Here is a 19,947-nt window from a genome sequence, read left to right on the forward strand (position 1 = left end):
TAATCATGACCAATATAATAGTGGTTCCGGTAGTTACTATACATTGATGTGACGACTCATATTCCTCATATATGTACCTACCATATCATGTTCAACTAATAGGTCTTTAACACAGCTTCAGTATTGTCTGAGCTTCTCGTTTAACATTCCTTCTGCAATAGGCGCAATCACACTTAAACGTATACGAGTTGTACATTAATATACGATGTAAGCATTAGATTGTTACCATAGCAACTCATGTCACTATTAATTACTCTCGTTCCAACATGCTCCCTTAAAGATATATTATTGTACTTCAACAGATATTCATTGTGTGTTTAGAACTTCATTAATTAATTATCAATAGTCTGTTGAGGCCAAAATATCCTGTGATGTTATTTTATTTTTTAATACTTGTATAAATCTTTTAAAATCAGATGCTGATACTGGTTTTGTTAGTAAATCAGCAATATTACCTTTGCCGGTAATTTTTAACAGTTTTATACTCTTCTCTTTAATTTTTTCTTTTATTATTTCAGTTTTTATCCAAGTGAATTTCTCTTTTGGTTGTTGATAGCTGCGATTTAATCCTTGAATGGCTGGCTTTGAGTCAGTGATCATGACAATGTCATTATTGTCTCCTTCTCCTAGCTCCTTTAATGTTACCTTCAACGTTTCTGAGTCTGCATAGCCTTCATAAATGGCATGAAGCTCTGCTTCTGTTGATGATACACATCTGTTTGTGCTCTTGTTAGAATAAACATTAAAAATATTCATACCGTACCATAATATAACTCCAATCCTTGATTGAGCATCATATTCTGATCCAACTGATGCATCAGTTATAGCAATAACCTTCTTGTCTTTATTACAGTCTCGGTCATAGTGTATTCCAATATCTTTATACCGAACCAAGTACTGGATTATTTTGTAAATCATATAAAAGACTCTTTCATGTGGGTAATTTACTAGTCTAGCCACTTTCTTAACAGCAAAATTAATGTCGTATCTGCATTTGTGTCTGACATAGTTTAGTTCACCTAGTAATTGTTGTAGCTTTAGAACACCTTGTCTAAACTCTTCTTCTGACATTTGCAGTACGTCTTTCTTAGGATCTATTTTATAAGTTGACATATGCGGAATTGAACTTTTTCTAATCTTTTTCAATTCCTCGTTGTATTTTTTATCCATTCTATTTATGAATGATTTTAATGTTAAATCGATAGTACCAAGTCTTTTGTTGTATACTAGATCCATTCCTAATATATCTGTATCGAGTACATCATCTATTAATGTTCCTGTAATTTTCAGTTCAAAATTACTTTTCAATTTGTTTATGAATTCATCCAATCTCTGTTCATTGCTTGCCGCAATTACGCAGTCATCAACATAGACTGCAATCATTAGATTTTTATCCTCGGTTTGGTATAATCCCGGAGTATAAGAGTTATCTTTCAGTCCAATTCCATTCAAGTATTGTCTTAGATGATCATTCCATTCTTTAGGACTCTGTTTTAGACCATATAACGCCTTATTTAGCTTGACTACACATCTCCTATCATGCGGATGTGGGATGTATATTTCTTCTTCCAATTTAGCATATAGGAATGCATGATTGATATCCAGGGTCTTCATAAACATATTTCTGTTGTTTGCAATCATTAAGAATATCTTAATATGATTGTGATTTAAAGATTCTGTAGTTATTACACTGTAAGTGTCTGGTGACTGAGTATCACCTCTGCAGACTATCCTAGCCTTATAAATCCCATTTCTTTTCTTTGTGAATATCGTGTTGGTGGGTACTATTAAATTATCAGGGATTTCTGATCTACTGTACTTCACATCGACATCAAATACCTTCATATCTTTTAAATTCTGTAATTCTTTATGATATGCCTGTTTGTATTCATGTTTTTCTTTGAGGTCAGGATTTTTTGAAATAGCTTCATTATAATATATGGCTCTAATTTTTTGTGCTGAAACTGTTTCCATATTATCTGGAATTAATTTCACTCGATTCCTTTTTGAACGCTTCTTATCTCTTTCTAATTCATAGCTTGTTAGACTATTGTTTTTATCGTGTCTTTTCCGTTTTCTTTTCATGTTCAAAGAACTGAATTCTTTGTTTAAGAAGGCACTTTTATTAACTGTTTGTACTGGTGATCCAGATGCTTCAATATTTTGTTCCAACCTTGGTGACACATTTGTTCCATTGTCAGTTGGTACATTTTTATCGGTGACTTTTAATTCTTTTAAGTTATTACCATCCTGACAGTTTGATTCCATATCAGTTTGATCACTCATATCCACAATGTCCTCAATCGGGGGCGGATGATGATTTTCCTTCTCAAACTTTTCAACTTTGTTTGTGGAATAATCATTACTATGGTGATTGTTAATGCTTTCTAAAGTTTTTATTGGTAAACTCGTATCGCCTGTTTTTAAAGAAATCTCATTGTCTGTATTTCGGAATTTTACATTTTGTTCCAATGCTCCCTTCTTTAGGAAACGAAGTTTCATGATTTGTTTTATTGAACTGCTCCTGAATTAGTTCGGGTTTTGCGTTGTGCATTGACTCATCTTTGTTAGTAATAGATTCATCGGTGATATCTACACATCTACTGAGTCCAGTGTTTAAGATACTCCCAATATTTTTACTACGAATTCTGTCGGAGATTCTGTTTTCGTCATTGATTTTAATAGTATTTTTACTTCCTACCAGTTTCTCTTGTATAATCGATGGAATTCTGTGGACTTTTTCATCATACTTATCTTCATCAATATGACTTGTATTTATTAATCCTTTCTTATCGATTTCACTGATGGATATTTCAGTCGATGCAAGTTCTGAATTAAAATCCTTGTTTGACAAAATTTTGTTTTTATCAGTTGAGATTGAAGTATTTGTCGTTGAAAGTTCAGATTCAACGTCATAATCTCCAGATTCCTCAACATCAGAAAATACGTAATCCAAGTCCCCTTCTAGGTTATTACTAGGAGATGGGTATTTTGCGTTTGAGTCTATTTGAGATAACTCTTCCTCTGTGAACAAATCTTCCAGGCGAGTAATTGGTTTATTATCATCTTCGTAGTTTTCCAAAGCTTCACATAAGTTTGTGACCGTTTCGATTTGATCTTCTTCATTATCATTATGTGAACTGAATTGATGACTCTTGTAAATATTCTGAGTATTTCTTACTCTACCGTCCATCGTATAGTTGGGAATTGTATAATTATCAGATGTGACAATTTTATTTTTGGATGGTATAAAGAATTTGTATCCATAACTATTTGGATCTTTGCATAGAATTATAGAAGGAAGTCCAGATGGTTTCAATTTTTTGTGATTATGATTCCAAATTATTCCTTTTTCGCCAAATGGTAAGAATGACATTAATCTCACTGTAACAGGTTGACGTGAGATTGCCTTCAATGGTAGTTTACCTGTACTTTTGTGTTCCAGGCAATTTCTTATATTGGTAGCAGAAGTTACTGCGTATTCCCAAAATTTTACTCTTAAGTTACTTTGTCTTAGGAGTGTTGTTGCATCAGTTACTATTGTTCTGATGTATCTTTCTGCTCTTCCATTAGCAGCATGATCTTGTGTAGAAGTAAGTATGTGATGTATTCCTTTTGAAATAAAATATTCTTCTATCTGATCATTTGTGAATTCAGTACCTCTGTCTGAATTAATTTCTCTGACTTTCCTGTCAAATTGTGTTTCCACGTACTGAATATTCTTTCTGATTTGAGCTAAAATAGTTTCAGCATTCTTATTGAAGTGTGTGGAGGTCATGCAATATCTCGTGTTGTTATCCACCATAATAAGCATGTACCTTTTAGTGTCCGCGTTTGAACTTGATACAGGGCCAAATATATCCATGCACCATGATGATCCTGGTTCATGATCAGTACTATGATTATTCATAGACCCGGTATAATGATTTCTTTTCGTGGCTTTAGAGATTTTACAGGTTTGACACCAAAATTCATTTGGTTCTTTGATTAAGTCAAGGGATTCTTCATAATGATTATGTTTTATGGAATTTTCAATTTGTTGAATTCCTGTATGGCCCATTCTTTTATGAGCATCTTCCAAGGTAATAGACCTTTTATTTAGTTTAAATCCAGGAGAAGAAGTAGGTTTTATTGCATTTATTTTTGAATCATCGGAAGGACGTTCAATTAACTCGTTCATTTTTACGTGAATGACACCATTAACTATCTTGGTTTTAATTTTTATGATTTTGTTTCCCAATCTGGTATATTTTCGACTTAAAACCATTTTGGTTTTCTTGGCTAAGTCATAACAGCTGATTATAGTGGATTCTTCTTCCGGTACATAGTAAGTCAATAAACACTTATTGTCAGTATTGTTGTGACCATTCTTGATTTTTATATAGCCATACCCTTTAACAGACACTGAACTGTTTTTCCCAATACCAAAAAATCGTGTACTGCGATTACTGTCTTCGTAATTATGCAGTAAGGTTTTGTCATTGGTAATGTTTACGCCGGAACCGGTATCAATAATTACCAGTTTTTTGCTGTTGTACACTTTGTTTGACTTTTTTTGTGTCTTGTTCCAAGACTTTTGTTCTTTTGCACTGGACTTAAGTTGTTGTTGTCTCTGTGCACCTTGTAGATAATAGGTTTTTGAGAAATTGGTCGAGTCAGGCCTAAGTTCCCTATTTGGTTTCTTTTTGCAGTTAATTGAGCAATGGAAAACAGATTTGCAATACATGCAGCTATTTTCTATTTGATCGTCTGCAATTGGGCTCAAATCAATTACTGTTTCAATAACAGTATTGATTAGAAATTCTTCGTGATTAATTCCTACGTTATGTGGAATGTTGTACAAACGTTGTTTCACAGAATTTCTTAAGGATTCATGTAAGGTTCCCATGATAGCTTCTTGTAGGTAATCCTTTAGATTAGGACAATCTTGGCAGCATTTAGAAAAAATCCATTTTTCCATTAGTACCAACTTTTGAAGTTTATTCATTAACAATGCGGAATTTCTACATGTTGTATCAACCAAAACCTTTTCCCAGGCTCTAATTCTGACATCTCTACCATGTAAACTTCTATATTTGTTTTTTAAACCATCGATTATCCTAAAAATGTCAGTTGTATTTGTGTTCATGATATCTAAACTTTCACCGAGTCCTTCTTTGATTATCTTGCACAAGATTTCATTTTCACGAGGATCGATTTCTATGATATCATTTTCAAAGACATCATCAAATTGATATTTCTTGATGAATTTTTTAAAATTGTTTAAGAGAATAGGAATGTTCTCGACATTATTAGTCCTATAATCAAAAACACAATCCTTAGGGTAGAATCTTTTGTTGGTTGAAGTTAACGTATCGAATAAATAGTAAGTCCCTGTAGCATCTATATGTTCATGTAATATATTATTGTTCTCGTTTGTTTCCAATAATTGTATCTTTTCAACTAGATCCACAATCCTATTCTCAACCTTGTCAATGGTTTCTCCGAGTTTTAATAATTTTTCAGCTAGCATCTGAATATCATCAGTCTCAGAAAGTTTTTCCTCTTCTGCCTTTAAACCATTTAGTATGGTTTTAAACCTATTTAAGTTTCTTTGATATTGTTTCACCTGTTCATCTTTAATAGAAACTTTTCTTAATGATGATGGCGTCTGTCTGACAGTATCATTTGTTTTGACTTTCGATTGAATCCGCGCAGAAATGTTGTCGTCAATAACATTTCTTGTTTCATCCCTCACTGGGGTCGCCATGTTGATAATTAGAGGTAAAAAATTAGTATTAATGAAGAAGTGAGTACTGATCTTCTTATACTAAATAAGAGAGGTATATAAAACACACGCCGATTGGTCATATTAATCATGACCAATATAATAGTGGTTCCGGTAGTTACTATACATTGATGTGACGACTCATATTCCTCATATATGTACCTACCATATCATGTTCAACTAATAGGTCTTTAACACAGCTTCAGTATTGTCTGAGCTTCTCGTTTAACATTCCTTCTGCAATAGGCGCAATCACACTTAAACGTATACGAGTTGTACATTAATATACGATGTAAGCATTAGATTGTTACCATAGCAACTCATGTCACTATTAATTACTCTCGTTCCAACAATCAAAGAATATTAAATGAACTTCAAATATTAAGTAATTCTCCTTGTTCTGCTTCTACGGCTCTAATCCATATTAGCATACCCGATTAATATAATTGCCTGCGATCGAATACCCAATGTACTGGATTTTGTTGGAACAAGTGATTTATCACAGTTCACACTGTCGTGAAGTAATTTGACGGTATATATCATATATAAACAATATTCAATGGTGAAATCAGCAGTTTGCGTTGAATTAAGAACATATACTACTTGAACATAAACTGGGGTTCATGTAAATGGAAAATATGAGCCATCGCATTGAGCATATGGCAGTCATAAGCAGTTTTGATTCTGCTTAAGATTCAATTAAAAGTAATTGAAAGAGTAAAATGTTTTATAGTTCAGTTAGTAACTTCGAGCAAGCTAGTGCTTGCCATTTAGGCCATTGAATAATTCAGTACGAGTATATGCTTATTATTATGGATAATTGATGCACTAGAACACAAGGAGAACGAGTATTTTAACAAATTGAGCTATTACAAAAGGAATACTTAGATACGGCATTATCTGACTTAAGGCTTCTTCATTAGTGATTGATTAAAAGAAAAAATAGAATGCAAAAGCTAAAGGAATTAAGCGAAACTAGGTTCCAGTAACACTTAATTTAGTAGCCTTATCAATATTAAGAAAGGATGGTAACCTCTAATATATCACTGCCATGTAATGAACTTCTATATTTTAGGGATTTAGGAGGGTTCTGATCTGAATCACTTATGTGTTTTATATTTTCTACATACAGCGCGACTGCTGTTTTCTATCCATAATTATTTTAAGCATGCGCTATCGTTTCTACCTAATGACAAATTGTGGTAACAGCCAGATTTATCTCAATATACATTAGTAGTCAATATCTCAAACGACATCGAATGCCGCACATAGCCATTTATTATAACAGATGAGAACCACATCACTTTTTATTACAAGGTGTCCATTATGACGACTGTAGAAGTATGCAAATCATAAGTTAGCCCAAAGAAGACATTTAGATTTTCTTACGACAATACTAATTAAGGTACCACGAACAAAGAGAGAACAGTAGGTATGTTGTATTGCTACGCCAACTTTTCTTGTGATCAAAAAGTTCAATGCATTCATTCTTCTTTATAATATAGTACAAACTGTTAATTTACTACATACGGAATCATGAGATTCTAAATTTAGTATACAGAGCTTAATTTATTCAATAAAGCATAACTAGTGCCGTAAAGAGTCTAAACCGGTATTTGGCACTGATCTGAGCTTATTGGAAAAACGTTACCCGACCAAAATAAATCACTTCTAGGAAGTAAAGGTATAAAGTATTGATGACAAATGCGTTCTAGTCCCAAAGGGACAAGAAGTTGTATTACTCTTTTCACATATATCAAGGCCACAAAGGTATCTGTTTACTTTTTGACTTTAGCAAAAATTTGAGGAAATCAGACAATGTTTCTCCCAAAATTCAATCCCATAAGGTCATTTTCCCCCATCCTCCGGGCTAAGACTCTTCTTCGTTACCAAAATCGGATGTATTTGAGCACAGAGATAAGAAAAGCTATTGAAGATGCCATCGAATCGGCTCCAGTGGTTCTTTTCATGAAAGGTACTCCTGAATTTCCCAAGTGTGGATTTTCAAGAGCAACCATTGGATTATTAGGAAATCAAGGCGTTGACCCGGCCAAATTTGCGGCTTATAATGTTTTAGAAGACCCAGAGCTACGTGAAGGTATCAAAGAGTTTTCAGAATGGCCAACTATTCCACAGTTATATGTAAACAAAGAATTCATTGGTGGATGTGATGTTATTACAAGTATGGCACGCTCTGGTGAATTGGCCGATTTGCTAGAAGAGGCACAGGCATTGGTACCTGAAGAAGAAGAAGAAACCAAAGATCGTTGATTTTGTTACCACTGGAAGCAAAATAGGAACTGGTGGCCGAACACTTTAATACTCGTGTGCATAATAGGCCTTTACGATCCATATTTATATATGCATGTACATTTGCTATTTTTTTAAAGATTTGTAATGTATTCTCATGCCTTTAGACTTGTAAATAACAGATTCTCTACTTACAAACCCCTCTCTTTGCTTTGCCAAATGAATTGACGTTATAAAACAAAGAAGTGAGAATTATGAATATATTTAATATTCCCCGCATAGACTTGAATCAAAAAACGTTAGTTTTAGAATGACAGAAGCCATATCTTCGTTCTGATTCAACGTGCGAAAGACGCGACAGACATTTGTTGGGGTTGTCTTTGTTACTCTCTTGATTTTCGATAGATTCCGTACTGTTACCAGTTTGCTTTTCCCCCATTTTTTTTAACGTAAAAGGATTGGAAGATAATAGGCGAGCTCAATTTTATTGCCCTGCGAAGCTTTCAAATATGTTAGTCAAAGGATCAAACTTCCTTTTGAAGGTGATAGGGATATAATGAACACACAATTGTGCCTTTAAGCCATTACTCACGAGTGGGATAGAAATGAAATTCTTTTCTTTTAAATGGTATTAATAATTAATATATTAAATAATTATATTGATTCTATACATAAAACATTAGTGTGAAATTTTCGGAAAATAATAATAGAAAGTAAAATCAAATGTAAAATTAAAAAAATGATGTTAAAGGACGCCAAAATTTGTGAAAAAAAATTGAAAATAAAAATTGTGTGTTAAACCACGAAATACAAATATATTTGCTTGCTTGTTTATTTCTTCGTGATTTTATTTTCGTCACCTGGAACTGTTTGGAAAATGTTGGTATCTTTTTCATGTCTTTCCTTTCTTGGCCCATTAAACCATTTCTTGAAATTCAAAACAGACTTCAAAGACCACACCTTAACTCTTACAACATAGTAACAAATCAACATAGCGGCAATATTGAAGCAAATATAAGCCCACATGAAACCAAAGTTTCTCCATCTGTGATCCCATTTGACATTGTATTTAGCCACAACTTGATCTTGAACAGTGTATGGGCAATATTGACAGTTTTCGGTGGCAGTTGGATTTACCAAATAACCGGTATTATTGTCCATATAGGTAGATAAAAACTCACCACAAGTTTTTCCGCTTGGTGGGTCCATGATGTTGTATTCATGAGGATTACAAACGACCTTTTTATTGTGAACTAATGGTGTAACCAAAGCTTGAACCACGTAGGTAAATGGTGATACATTATACATCAATCTTCTCCAGAAGGCAGGCATTTTCTCTCTTGGTTGTAAAATACCACAGAACAGTAACATAGCAGCAAACAAATTGGAATTAATCATAGAAGCTGAGGGAACATCAGGAGACATGTACAGGATCCATAGACCATATGTGACAAAATATAATGGGAAAATTAAAACATAGAAGAAGAAGAAGAAACCTGCATGAGATGCACGTCCACTGAATTGAGCTGGCCAGTAGTAGCAAATGAAACACATAAACTGACAAAGTGTGGACCAAAAGTTTTCAACAGCAGCATGACATAATAACAAGACACTCCAATGGAAAGTGTTAGAAGCGGCTTCTCTAACCTCATATAATTCCCTACTATCATAAGCGAAGACGTGCAGTTGATTGATCATAGCCAGAGCAATCAATAATAGCATGAAAATAGACGAAAAGGCCTCAATGGCACCACCAACAGAGTGATTTACACCAACATATGATAAACCGACGAACAAAGCACATGCGACACATTCAAAGAATTTGGCCCTGATATAGACAGGCGATCTCCAAAATTGAAGAGCTGTTCTACGTAAAACACATTTGATTTGAGTCATGTAACTGGCAGCAAATCTTGTAGCTAACTCAGGATCATCATTAACTGCTCTACCAGGTAAAGTACGATGTAATTCTTCAACTTCAGCCCTTGCAGCGGCACATTCTGGGGAAGCAAGCCATAAGTCGTGCCAATCAGAGTTAACACTAGCAGTGGCACCGGCACCAATACAATTCAAAATATATTCAGCTGGATTTTCAGAAACACCACACTTCATACCAGATTGACGTTCAAAATACTTCAACAAAGTTTCAGAATTTGGACCAATGTCACCAAAGTAAACCATCTTACCACCTTTCTTTAACAACAACAATCTGTCAAACTGTTCAAACAAGGTAGCAGAGGGTTGATGAATCGTACACAAAATGGATTGACCAGAATCAGCTAAGGCTCTCATGAATTGAACAATTGACCAAGCAGACTGAGAGTCCAGACCAGAGGTAGGCTCATCCAAAAACAATAATAATGATGGTTTAGCAACCAGTTCAACACCAATAGATAACTTCTTTCTCTGTTCAACGTTCAAACCTCTACCAGTCTTACCAACTAAGGCTTCAGCGTAATTTTGCATACCTAGCAATGTGATAATTTTTTCAACATATTCATATTTCTCCTCTAACGGAACGGAACTTTGCTGTCTTAACTCGGCTGCAAATCTCAGGGATTCCCTAACAGATAATTCGGCCATATGATTATCGGCTTGCGCAACATAACCACATGATCTGTTGAAAGAAGCAGGCAAGGGCTTGGCATTGACTAACATATCACCAGTGATGACACCCATATTGATTCTTTGTGCTAAAACATTTAACAAGGTAGTTTTACCAGCACCGGATTCACCCATCAAGGCGGTCATCTTACCAGGCTTAACGTAACCAAAGACATCCGATAATAATTTTCTTGTAGCTCCGTCGTATGGAATGGTGTAGTCCAGATGGTTCCAGGTGAAAACGTCCTTTTCTGCAATGACCTTTTCTAAATCGACATTTGGACCATTCAGAGCCTCCATCATTTCCTCTCTGGAAGCGGTTCTTGCATCTGCATTTTCGGTACCTAACTCCGGCATATGACCTCTCTTATATAACAGCAAGTCACCTCCTCCCTCAACAGGTTTCAAATATTCTGATAAGATGACATTGAACACAATATAACCAAAAGTCCACACAATGTTCACACCCCAATTTCTCCAAGCATGCTTATATGCGAAATGATATTGGTGTAAGATGTAAGAGTCACCGCTAACATACAAGTTACCCTTAACCGCACCAGCAGCATCACAGACTTGGTTAGCAATAGAAATACCTTCATAACCAGGACCAGATGGGACTAAGGCGCTACACAACATTTCCCTGTGGTGAAATTCAGTGGAAACTAAACTTTCAAAAGCATAAGTTAAAGGATTAATGAAATGAAGCCATCTAATCCAATGATGCATTTCACCAATTGGCAAGACAAAACCAGCATAAACACAAAGCATCAGGACCCATAAACCACCGACGGCATGGGCATCCACACCAGATTTACTCATAGTAGCAACAAACTTGAAAATGAAAGAAGTACATTGTTGCACAGTCAGTAGATATAAAATATACTGGAAGAAAGCACCAGCTTCATATTTCATAAATGGAATCCAGTAAGTAATCAAACATAGTATCACAATAGCGACAAATTTAGTAGGGAACTCAGTGATAATCTCTTGTAACGATTCCGCAGACAAATGGTACATGGAATATGATTTGTGTTTGACAATAACAGGTCTACTAGAAAAAGAGTTACCAATTTCGGCCAAGGAAGTAACAGAAGCGAACAATAAAACATAGAATAACATACCACCACGAGAATAAGCACCTGCCGTGGTGGATTGACTTTTGTCATCAATTTTGTGGAACATAGAACCGATAATCAAAGCTTTGATCAAAAAAGAACTTAAGTAGACCTTAGTATACGTTGAATCACCCTTAACCCTTTGAAAACCACGAATCATACAATAATAAACTTGTGTCCAATAATTGACAACATATTGAGAATTTTCTCTTTGGCCTTGTTGCAGTCTTTGCTTCTTGGCCACATCCAGTCTATCTCTCGTTTCATTAACAGGGTGTCTACTTTGATAATCATCATAAGTTCTTAAAAGTTCCTGATAATCCTCAGAGTTCAACCAGTATTCCTCAAACTCTGAACTAGATTTTGGAACTTTATCTTCATAGCCAGGTTTAATATCCAATGTCCTATTTTCAAAATCGACCGTGACGGATGTTAAAAATTCCGCAGAGGTCATTCTGTTTGGTTTAACCCAACCCATTCTTTGGAAATATCCAACAGCTTTATCAGCAGGACCGAAGTAAATCTGTCTACCGTTATATAGAACAGTAGTTTTATCAAATAATTCATAAATATTTTCACCAGCTTGGTAAATAGCAACAATAGCAGAGTTGTTTACCATATTTGTAGCCGTTCTAATGGCTTGGGCAAACTCTAAAGCAGTAGAGGCATCCAAACCTCTTGTGGCGTTATCCCAAGAGTAGATGGAGGCATTCATTGCCTGAGCTTCAACCAAGGAAACACGCTTACGTTCACCACCAGAAACACCTCTTACGAAATCGTTACCGACTTTGGTGGCATATGTGTGTCTTAAACCAAAAACGGTACACCACATATCTCTGATGTTATCAACGTATTGCTTTCTCGTCATTTTGTCAATTCTAACACGAGGAGTCTTACATTTTAGGGCAAAATCGATTGTTTCCTTCACAGTAATTTTTGGGAAATGGAAATCAAGCTCGGGACAGTAAATAACGTAACCTTTATACTTAGACATCATTTCGCTTTGGTCCAGACCATCATAGGAGAATTCACCTTGTACATCAACTAATTCTGAAGTTTCACCAGATAGACACTTTAGGAAAGTGGAGCAACCTGCACCTGGCCTACCGACGACAAATAACATTTCACCAGATTCAACGACACCCGTACAATTTTGAATAATATTCCTTAATGGGACATCAGATTTCTTGGTAAATTTACTTATGAGATGTGCCGGTATACTAGCAATATTTCTAAACATCTCTTCAACACTAGGCCCATATGCAGCAGAGGCATCAACACCGACTGCTGTTAGGTTTTTAAAGGCAATACCAGAATCACCAGGTTCAATTCCCTGTTCCAATTGACGAGACCTCAAATAATGTAATAGTGAGCGCAAATCAAAATCTAAGTCATTAATTTCAAAAGAGTCCATTTCCTTCTTTGTCTTATGTGAAATGACTCTCGCCATAGACTCCAACCTTTCAATACCTTCTTCATTGGAAAGAATGTTTGAAAGGTGACGGGATAGCTGAGAAGTGGCTGCCAAATCCTCATTATCAACTTGGCCTTCGGAGGCAGCGTAGGATTGTACCGAATTAGCATAATCATCGTCATGGTTCGATCTCGACGAAATGTCTTTCTCAATATGTTCGTCAGTCGAAGACATTTTTTTATTAATAAGAACAATAACAATAAATCTGTAAACCTTTTTTTTAAGTGAAAATTAGTAACTGGGAAAACAGAGAGAAAAAAAGCAGAAGAATATATTGATTGAAGAATAAAACTGTTTAACGTTCCCGTTTATTTTTCAGATTATCCTATTGTTATACTATTATCGTTCTTAGTCTTTTCTTTATATGATAAAGAGAACCCCAAAAAGAGAACTACCTTGTACCATGGTTGTTAATAAAATTGGATTTGTTGATATATTTATATGATTAACATTTCATTCAGGATAGAATTGCCTAAAAGGTAAGAAATAATCATAAGAACCGTCGAGAAAATGTGATACCGAATCCCTGCGGTGGACGTGGCTAAAGAATAGTGAAGAAAAACCGGCTGTAGTGTATGTTTTGTATGAGCCATAGCCGAAAGATCGAAAAAGTAGCAGATCCCAAACACTTTACGGAAAAAAATCGAGAAATTCCGGCGAATCGGCTCTTAACGGATGCAGGGTGTCAGTCTGATGAGCCATAAAAAGAAAGATGCACCATTGCCAAGCTGCCCTGAGGAAGGGTTTTGGTTACCCTGTGAGATGGATGCGGTAAAATGACCAAGGGACCGGTTGGTAAGGGACCAGGTTAGGAACCGTGAGCGGCGAAAAAAGCGCGCATTTGCACAATTATATTATTAACAGGTGCCTGAATTTTAAGAACCGTCCACCATCACAGGTGAAACAAATCAACAGAGTCCTGCCGGCTGGTAAACAATCCATCTTTGGTTTAGAGGCCACTATCGTCAGAATAATATAAGGTCTATTTTCGGCGCGAAAGTCCTGATGAGGTAAATCGTAGTCAGGCGCCTGAAAGTCTAAACTAAACAATTGAAAGCCGAAACCGAAACGCGGAAAAGTAAATGGCACTCTTCGAGCGGCTACTAGTCGAGTAATTACATTTCTAAATTAGTCTGTGCAATAGGGAAAAGAGAACATTCTTACTCCGTTGCGATGTTTCTGAGCATAAGGCGCGCGCAAAAGCACGCACGCATTGACCGGAGCGGCGCCCACACACGGTTGTTATCCTAGTTTTTGTTGTGAGGAAGTGTTCATATTCTTTTAGGTTATATTTATATATATATATATAAAAGTTGAATGTAAAATGCAAAACAAAGATATCGTAGTATAGAGGGTAATATCACAGTAATAAAACAGGCCTGGTTTGAAGAATGATTATGTTGATGCTGGAGGTCGTAAATTGTAACATGAAATAGGGAGCATGCGAAAAAAAAAAATGACGAGCAAAAAAAGCAAGGTAGACAGGCGTGCCAAGCGGAGTAGTATGTCGTAAGAAGCGAGCAAATAGTACTCCTTGTCTTGCAAAGTAGCGAAGTACAAGACTGGTCTTCAGGCTGCTAGAGATTTGTATCAATTTTGTATTTTTTTTTCATCCCATGCAATTTTCCTTCCCATTTCTTTTGCTTTTTTTGCCGCGAATTGAAATATAAAGTCTGATATGAATTGTTGGAGTCATACCATTCTCTTACGAGCTGTTATTTCCCAGTGAGTACTTAGAAGAATCATTCTTTTCTAAATCGTAAACATCACTTTTCCTTGAAGATTTTAGTAACACTATGTTTGTATTGGAATCTTTCCTCAATCGTTTCTGCTGCCTTGCCAGCAAAGTGGCACTGGCAGTATCACTGGTACTTTTACTCAACTTTAGTCTTAAGCCTAATGAATTTAGAATTGTGACAAATCTTACTTTTATAGCATTAAGTTTCCAATTTTTGGTTAGATTACTGAAATTCTTGGAACACAACCAGCAATAGAACGTGAATTCACCATATAGGATAAAGAAGCCAAAAATAAATCCGGTAACGACGCAGGATAAGATGTGGTTTTCTAGTGCTTTCATCAATTTTGCATCATCTAAATGCCATGAAGAGCCTTTAGTAATGGAGAAAAATGAATAACTATGCATCTTGTAGTAAGCAGGTTGTAGGATTCTTACTGTCCCGTTCTTAGGTATGCGCCATCTTTTGTACTGCTTCCAAATAACACTTAAAAACAACGGACCAGTAGACCCCATAATAGTCATGTAAGGGATAAACCAGTACTTGTCATAGTGTTTCAAAGACTTTAAAGCCTTTAAAAAGAAGGGATGTCTAGGCACAGAACCCATGACATCGTTTGAGACACCTAAAGGTGAAGTCTTTCTTAAGAAGGCCGGGAAAGCTAACAAAGGATCTAGTTTCCTTTCGCAGCCGTCATCTAAATCGATGTATACACCACCATAATGGGACAGGATAAAGTAACGAATGGCATCGGCACGTTCTATGGGGTATTTGTAGTTCTCAAAAGTATCGAGAAACCACGGGTATTCTTCCTTTATAAACTCATAGGCCATCTCGTCCGTCCATAGGATGTACTTGTAATCTGGATGTAGATCGAGACATTTTTGTCTACCCTCTTTCCAGTGCTCAGGGATGTCTTCCGTTTTATAAGTCTGATGTATGATTTTAGGTATTAGTTGAGGCTTTGGAGGTGCATCTGGATTTAAGTCTTCCTCAAGTATAGCATCTTTAACAGTATCGTCAATACACAACGTTAGCAAATCGAAAGTGTAGTATATTATAGATAACAGGAGGAGTATGTTGAAGCAGATAAGGTATTTTAATTCTTTTCTCATCGTGAGTGCAACAGCGGAAAATCAGAAAAATAGAGTAAAGCAAATATGCGAAAATGAAAAGTGTCTTCCGATTTATTGTTTGTTTGTATGTGTTTATTTGAATCCGATGATGAATATTACAACAGGTTAAAGAAAACAAAACATGCGAAGCAAAATATGACGGGAATGTTGGCACCTTTTATTTAACTATATTAGAAAAGAAAAAGCAGAAAACGTAAAATATCTGCGTAAGCCTCCTCCCTGTGTCTTCACTCCTCTAACCATTTTTTCCAAGTAGAAAAGTTTATATATAACAAGAGGGGAAAAAAATGTGGAAATTGGCAGTGGACGTGAGAACAAAAAAGCACCGCTGAAAGGCTTGGCCAAGGAAGTTTAGAAAGGCGATAATAACGAGGTAAGAAGAAAGAAAAAAAAAGAAAAAGATGGCTTAGCAAAAGATTGGTTTTTATCCCGGGGGAGTTGTTGTGGCCGGGAGCAAGAGAAGAGACGCAGCAAGCGTGGGTCAATGATAATGACGCAGCGCGACGCGACGCGACGCGAATTCAAAAGTGTGAGTTTGCTCGGGGATAGTAATAATGCGGGGGGGAAGACGAAACAGACCGTGTGTGGTGTGGGTGGGATTTCGTGGGAGCACGTGGCGAGCAGAGGAAGAGCCTCACACAATGCTGCGTTCTTCATAAAGGGGATCAAAGCAAATAGATAATCGATTCCAAAGACAGATGGCTGACACGCACTTTCACAGTTTCGCAGTTTTTTCTTTTTTCGTAGTCGCTTTCCTAGTCGCTTTCCTGGCTCTTTACCTAATCGGGCTTAACCTAGCAGTACCTTTTCTCGATTCATGAAATCAAAACGCTAGTCACTTCCTTATAATTTCCTTTTTCAATTTCCGCCGCTTGCGTTTACGTAGTTTATCTATTTATAGGTACGGTATACCCTACTGCATTAATAACAATGAGTCCAGCTTTTCTTGGGTCAGTTGAATATTTAATGCATGCTTGTCGCACTGGTTATTTAGGAGCCGCAATTCTAGCTCATTAGAATTGATTTTTAGGTTTAGTTCTTCCAAAGCGGAATCGATGGAATCGCTCTCTTTGAAAACTTCCCTCGCCTTTTCACATTCACTTTCGGTGTTGTTTGTCTTTTTCACATTTTTATCAAAATCTGTCAAGTAAATAAAGGGGGAATCTTTCATATCTAGTATTCTTTTCTTCTTGACGACGCTGCTGCTAGAGCCGTCGCTGTTACTTCTATTTTCTGGTACGTGTACTGGGTAACCCTTTGCATAATAGCCATTCGATGGGGGAGGCGGTGGTGTCTCACGGTGGTGGTAATTATTGTAAGTATGGCTGCTGGAATATGGATAAGCACTGCTGTGATATGATCTATTGTTGGTTATAGACGATACTGAAGGTGGTGGCGGAAGCCCGTTGCTGGTGCTGCTAGTGCTGCTGTTCCCACTACTACCATTTCTGCTGCTGGTGCTGCCAACGCTCATCGGTTGTTGGCGTGGATGATCTGCCTGCATGTTCCGGTATCTGGACTTGACTCTTTTTTCGTCATTATCTTCTTGCGAGGCGCTCGTGGTCCTGCCGTTCGTATCTTGACTATTGCCACGTTGCGGTAGGTGGTACGAATTTGTACCATTGTTGTACCTGGGGGATGGTTGTGCTTGGTAATGCCTGCTATTAGCTGAATAGTACGGCCTTGTATCTGTGTATCCGTTTCGATAGTATGCTCCGGTTTGTCTCAAGTCTCCCTCTTGGGGCGGCTGCTCATAGTCACTGTTGTATCTCGCGCCATAAGACGCATTACCGCCTCTGTAATACGATCCGCCTGCTCCACCTCTACTTCGTCTCGCATGGTGATAACCCCCCCTTTGTCTCGGAGGAGTGGATGAGTATCTGCTATAATTATTTCCCGTGTATCCGCTCATACTTTACTGCGGTTTTTTGGTCACCTCTTCTGCCTCGTAATAAATGTGGTGTTCTTTCCTTTCATCGCAGTTGATTCATTCTCTCTGATGAAAATAAGAGAAAAAAAAGAACTTCACAGGGTAATGGCCCGTACAAAGTGTCTTTTTTTTCAATTCGGAACGGCGGAATTCCCCGCCACTCTTGCCCCGCCCCTTAAAACGCCAAGGTGAAAGGGAGCTCTACTACAGGCCCGCCACAGTATGATGTGGGATAAAAAAGATGATAGGAAGAAAAGGTGCAGACAACATCCTGTATGGGGTGCACGGTGTGGCAGTGCTAGTAATAAAATGATGTGGAGATTAACATGTTGTGGTACGGTATTCTTATCTTCAAGGTACCACAGTATAATTCTGCCTTTATCATTTTTTATTTGTATTATGTATTTTCGTGCTTATCTTGTAATTTTTAAGTTTTGGATTTCGGTGCTTCGTGTAGTTCTTCCCCTATATCTCAATCTAAAGTAAATTATTACAAAATATGGTGGTGATCTTTTAATCTCAAAGCTTCTTTTACTCCGGGCATTATAAAAACAGAATCTCTTAGCAGTTACTCTTTTCCCTTTTCTCTTGTGCCGTCATATTAGAGTAATTATAATTTCTTCTTTTTCGGCTTCCCCTTGTTTCTACAAAATCTCGATTTTATTATCTAACACTATCATAACTACTACTATTACTATTACTATTATTATTATTATTATAAATCTTAAAACTATTATTTGCTAAAACAAAATGGATGCTTTTGAGAATATGTCTGTATCAAATCATCCGGGCGGTAACGCAAGAAGAAACTCCCAATCAGCAAACGAAATGCTTGCATCGCAAATTCAGGATTTCCAGAATATTCCAAGGTCTTTCAATGACAGCAATGCAAATGTAAATTTGTCAAAAAATTGTACTGTCGGCAATCAACTGCCTTTCTCATCACGTCAACAAAAAATTATCATGGAACATTTACTGATAACGAAGAACAATTCTCAACAGCAGAAGGACTATTCACACGTGCCATGCAAATTTTTTAAGATGGGCAATTGCCAAGCTGGCTCGTCTTGTCCCTTTTCCCATTCCCCAGATATTATCAGTTCTGCGAATAATTTACCTTGCAAGTATTTCGCAAAGGGTAACTGTAAATTCGGTAACAAGTGTGTTAATGCTCATGTGCTGCCAAATGGGTTCAAGATGAACAGTAAAGAACCTATTGACATCACTCCCCCTTCACAAAACAACTACTTATCCCATGCTAGATCAGCTTCTTTCTCTACCTACACGTCTCCTCCTCTGTCTGCACAAACGGAATTCTCTCACTCTGCTTCGAATGCAAACTACTTTTCCTCGCAATACCTAATGTATTCGCCTCAGAAAAGTCCAGAGGCCCTATATACTGAATTCTTTTCTCCCCCTTCGTCTTCTTCTTCGTACATCAACTATAGCTATAATAACTCCAACATTAATGCCTATTCTCCAGTCTCTTCGTCTTCATCTAACATTTGGCAAGAGCAAGGCCAAACTACGTTATCGAATCCGAGTGTGAATCAGAATTTAAGGTATCGTACAGGCCCTGCAATTCAAGAAGAATCAGATAATGAAATTGAAGATTTACTTATTCACAATTTCAATTCCAGATACTGTCATGAATGAAGAGCCGCCCCATCCATAGTTTTTCCTAGTTCAAGCATTAATATACCGGACCACTCTACATCTTCCGAAAGCCGGAAAATAAGAACAAAAAATAATAAAAAAAAGCACGTTTAATATAAAAAACATTTCATTGTATGAGTTGGATTCTTTTAATTTTATTTTAAAATACGGTTGCATTTTGCATAGTAATATCCAACCAATTATTTACTGAAATTTGAAATTTGATTAAAAAAGTCAAACCAAAAAAACTACGACAATACATGAAGCTCTGAATCT

General features: G+C 36.5%; 7 protein-coding genes across 7 annotated transcripts, besides 4 other annotated features; 2 read left to right on the plus strand and 5 right to left on the minus strand.

Moving 5' to 3' along the window:
* Window positions 1-267: part of a long terminal repeat (Ty4 LTR) that runs on past the window's edge.
* Window positions 1-6,119: part of a mobile genetic element (YPLCTy4-1; Ty4 element, LTR retrotransposon of the Copia (Pseudoviridae) group; contains co-transcribed genes TYA Gag and TYB Pol, encoding proteins involved in structure and function of virus-like particles, flanked by two direct repeats) that runs on past the window's edge.
* Window positions 340-5,749, minus strand: YPL060C-A (gag-pol fusion protein; the record flags this gene model as incomplete). The annotated part of the gene is given in 1 exon segment (NM_001305015.2): window positions 340-5,749. Coding segments are annotated over 1 exon segment (5,409 nt in total).
* Window positions 5,749-6,119: a long terminal repeat (Ty4 LTR).
* A 1,466-nt stretch (window positions 6,120-7,585) lies between these two features.
* GRX5 (monothiol glutaredoxin GRX5) lies at window positions 7,586-8,038 on the plus strand (the record flags this gene model as incomplete). The annotated part of the gene is made up of 1 exon (NM_001183873.1): window positions 7,586-8,038. The coding sequence occupies one exon, from the start codon at window positions 7,586-7,588 to the stop codon at window positions 8,036-8,038; it is 453 nt and encodes a 150-aa protein (NP_015266.1).
* Window positions 8,039-8,848: 810 nt separating this feature from the next.
* On the minus strand, window positions 8,849-13,384 carry PDR12 (ATP-binding cassette multidrug transporter PDR12; the record flags this gene model as incomplete). The annotated part of the gene is made up of 1 exon (NM_001183872.1): window positions 8,849-13,384. The coding sequence occupies one exon, from the start codon at window positions 13,382-13,384 to the stop codon at window positions 8,849-8,851; it is 4,536 nt and encodes a 1,511-aa protein (NP_015267.1).
* A 1,531-nt stretch (window positions 13,385-14,915) lies between these two features.
* On the minus strand, window positions 14,916-16,064 carry SUR1 (mannosylinositol phosphorylceramide synthase catalytic subunit SUR1; the record flags this gene model as incomplete). Its single annotated transcript, NM_001183871.1, has 1 exon — window positions 14,916-16,064. One exon carries the CDS (start codon window positions 16,062-16,064, stop codon window positions 14,916-14,918), a length of 1,149 nt encoding a protein of 382 aa, NP_015268.1.
* A 372-nt stretch (window positions 16,065-16,436) lies between these two features.
* LCL1 (Lcl1p) lies at window positions 16,437-16,742 on the minus strand (the record flags this gene model as incomplete). Its single annotated transcript, NM_001183870.1, has 1 exon — window positions 16,437-16,742. The coding sequence occupies one exon, from the start codon at window positions 16,740-16,742 to the stop codon at window positions 16,437-16,439; it is 306 nt and encodes a 101-aa protein (NP_015269.1).
* Window positions 16,743-16,998: 256 nt separating this feature from the next.
* LGE1 (Lge1p) lies at window positions 16,999-17,997 on the minus strand (the record flags this gene model as incomplete). The annotated part of the gene is made up of 1 exon (NM_001183869.1): window positions 16,999-17,997. One exon carries the CDS (start codon window positions 17,995-17,997, stop codon window positions 16,999-17,001), a length of 999 nt encoding a protein of 332 aa, NP_015270.1.
* Window positions 17,998-18,765: 768 nt separating this feature from the next.
* LEE1 (Lee1p) lies at window positions 18,766-19,671 on the plus strand (the record flags this gene model as incomplete). Its single annotated transcript, NM_001183868.1, has 1 exon — window positions 18,766-19,671. One exon carries the CDS (start codon window positions 18,766-18,768, stop codon window positions 19,669-19,671), a length of 906 nt encoding a protein of 301 aa, NP_015271.1.
* Window positions 19,570-19,817: an origin of replication (ARS1633; Autonomously Replicating Sequence).
* Window positions 19,818-19,947: the final 130 nt, after the last annotated feature.

This window comes from Saccharomyces cerevisiae, chromosome XVI (assembly GCF_000146045.2).
Source record: "Saccharomyces cerevisiae S288C chromosome XVI, complete sequence".
Classification (NCBI taxonomy): domain Eukaryota; kingdom Fungi; phylum Ascomycota; class Saccharomycetes; order Saccharomycetales; family Saccharomycetaceae; genus Saccharomyces; species Saccharomyces cerevisiae.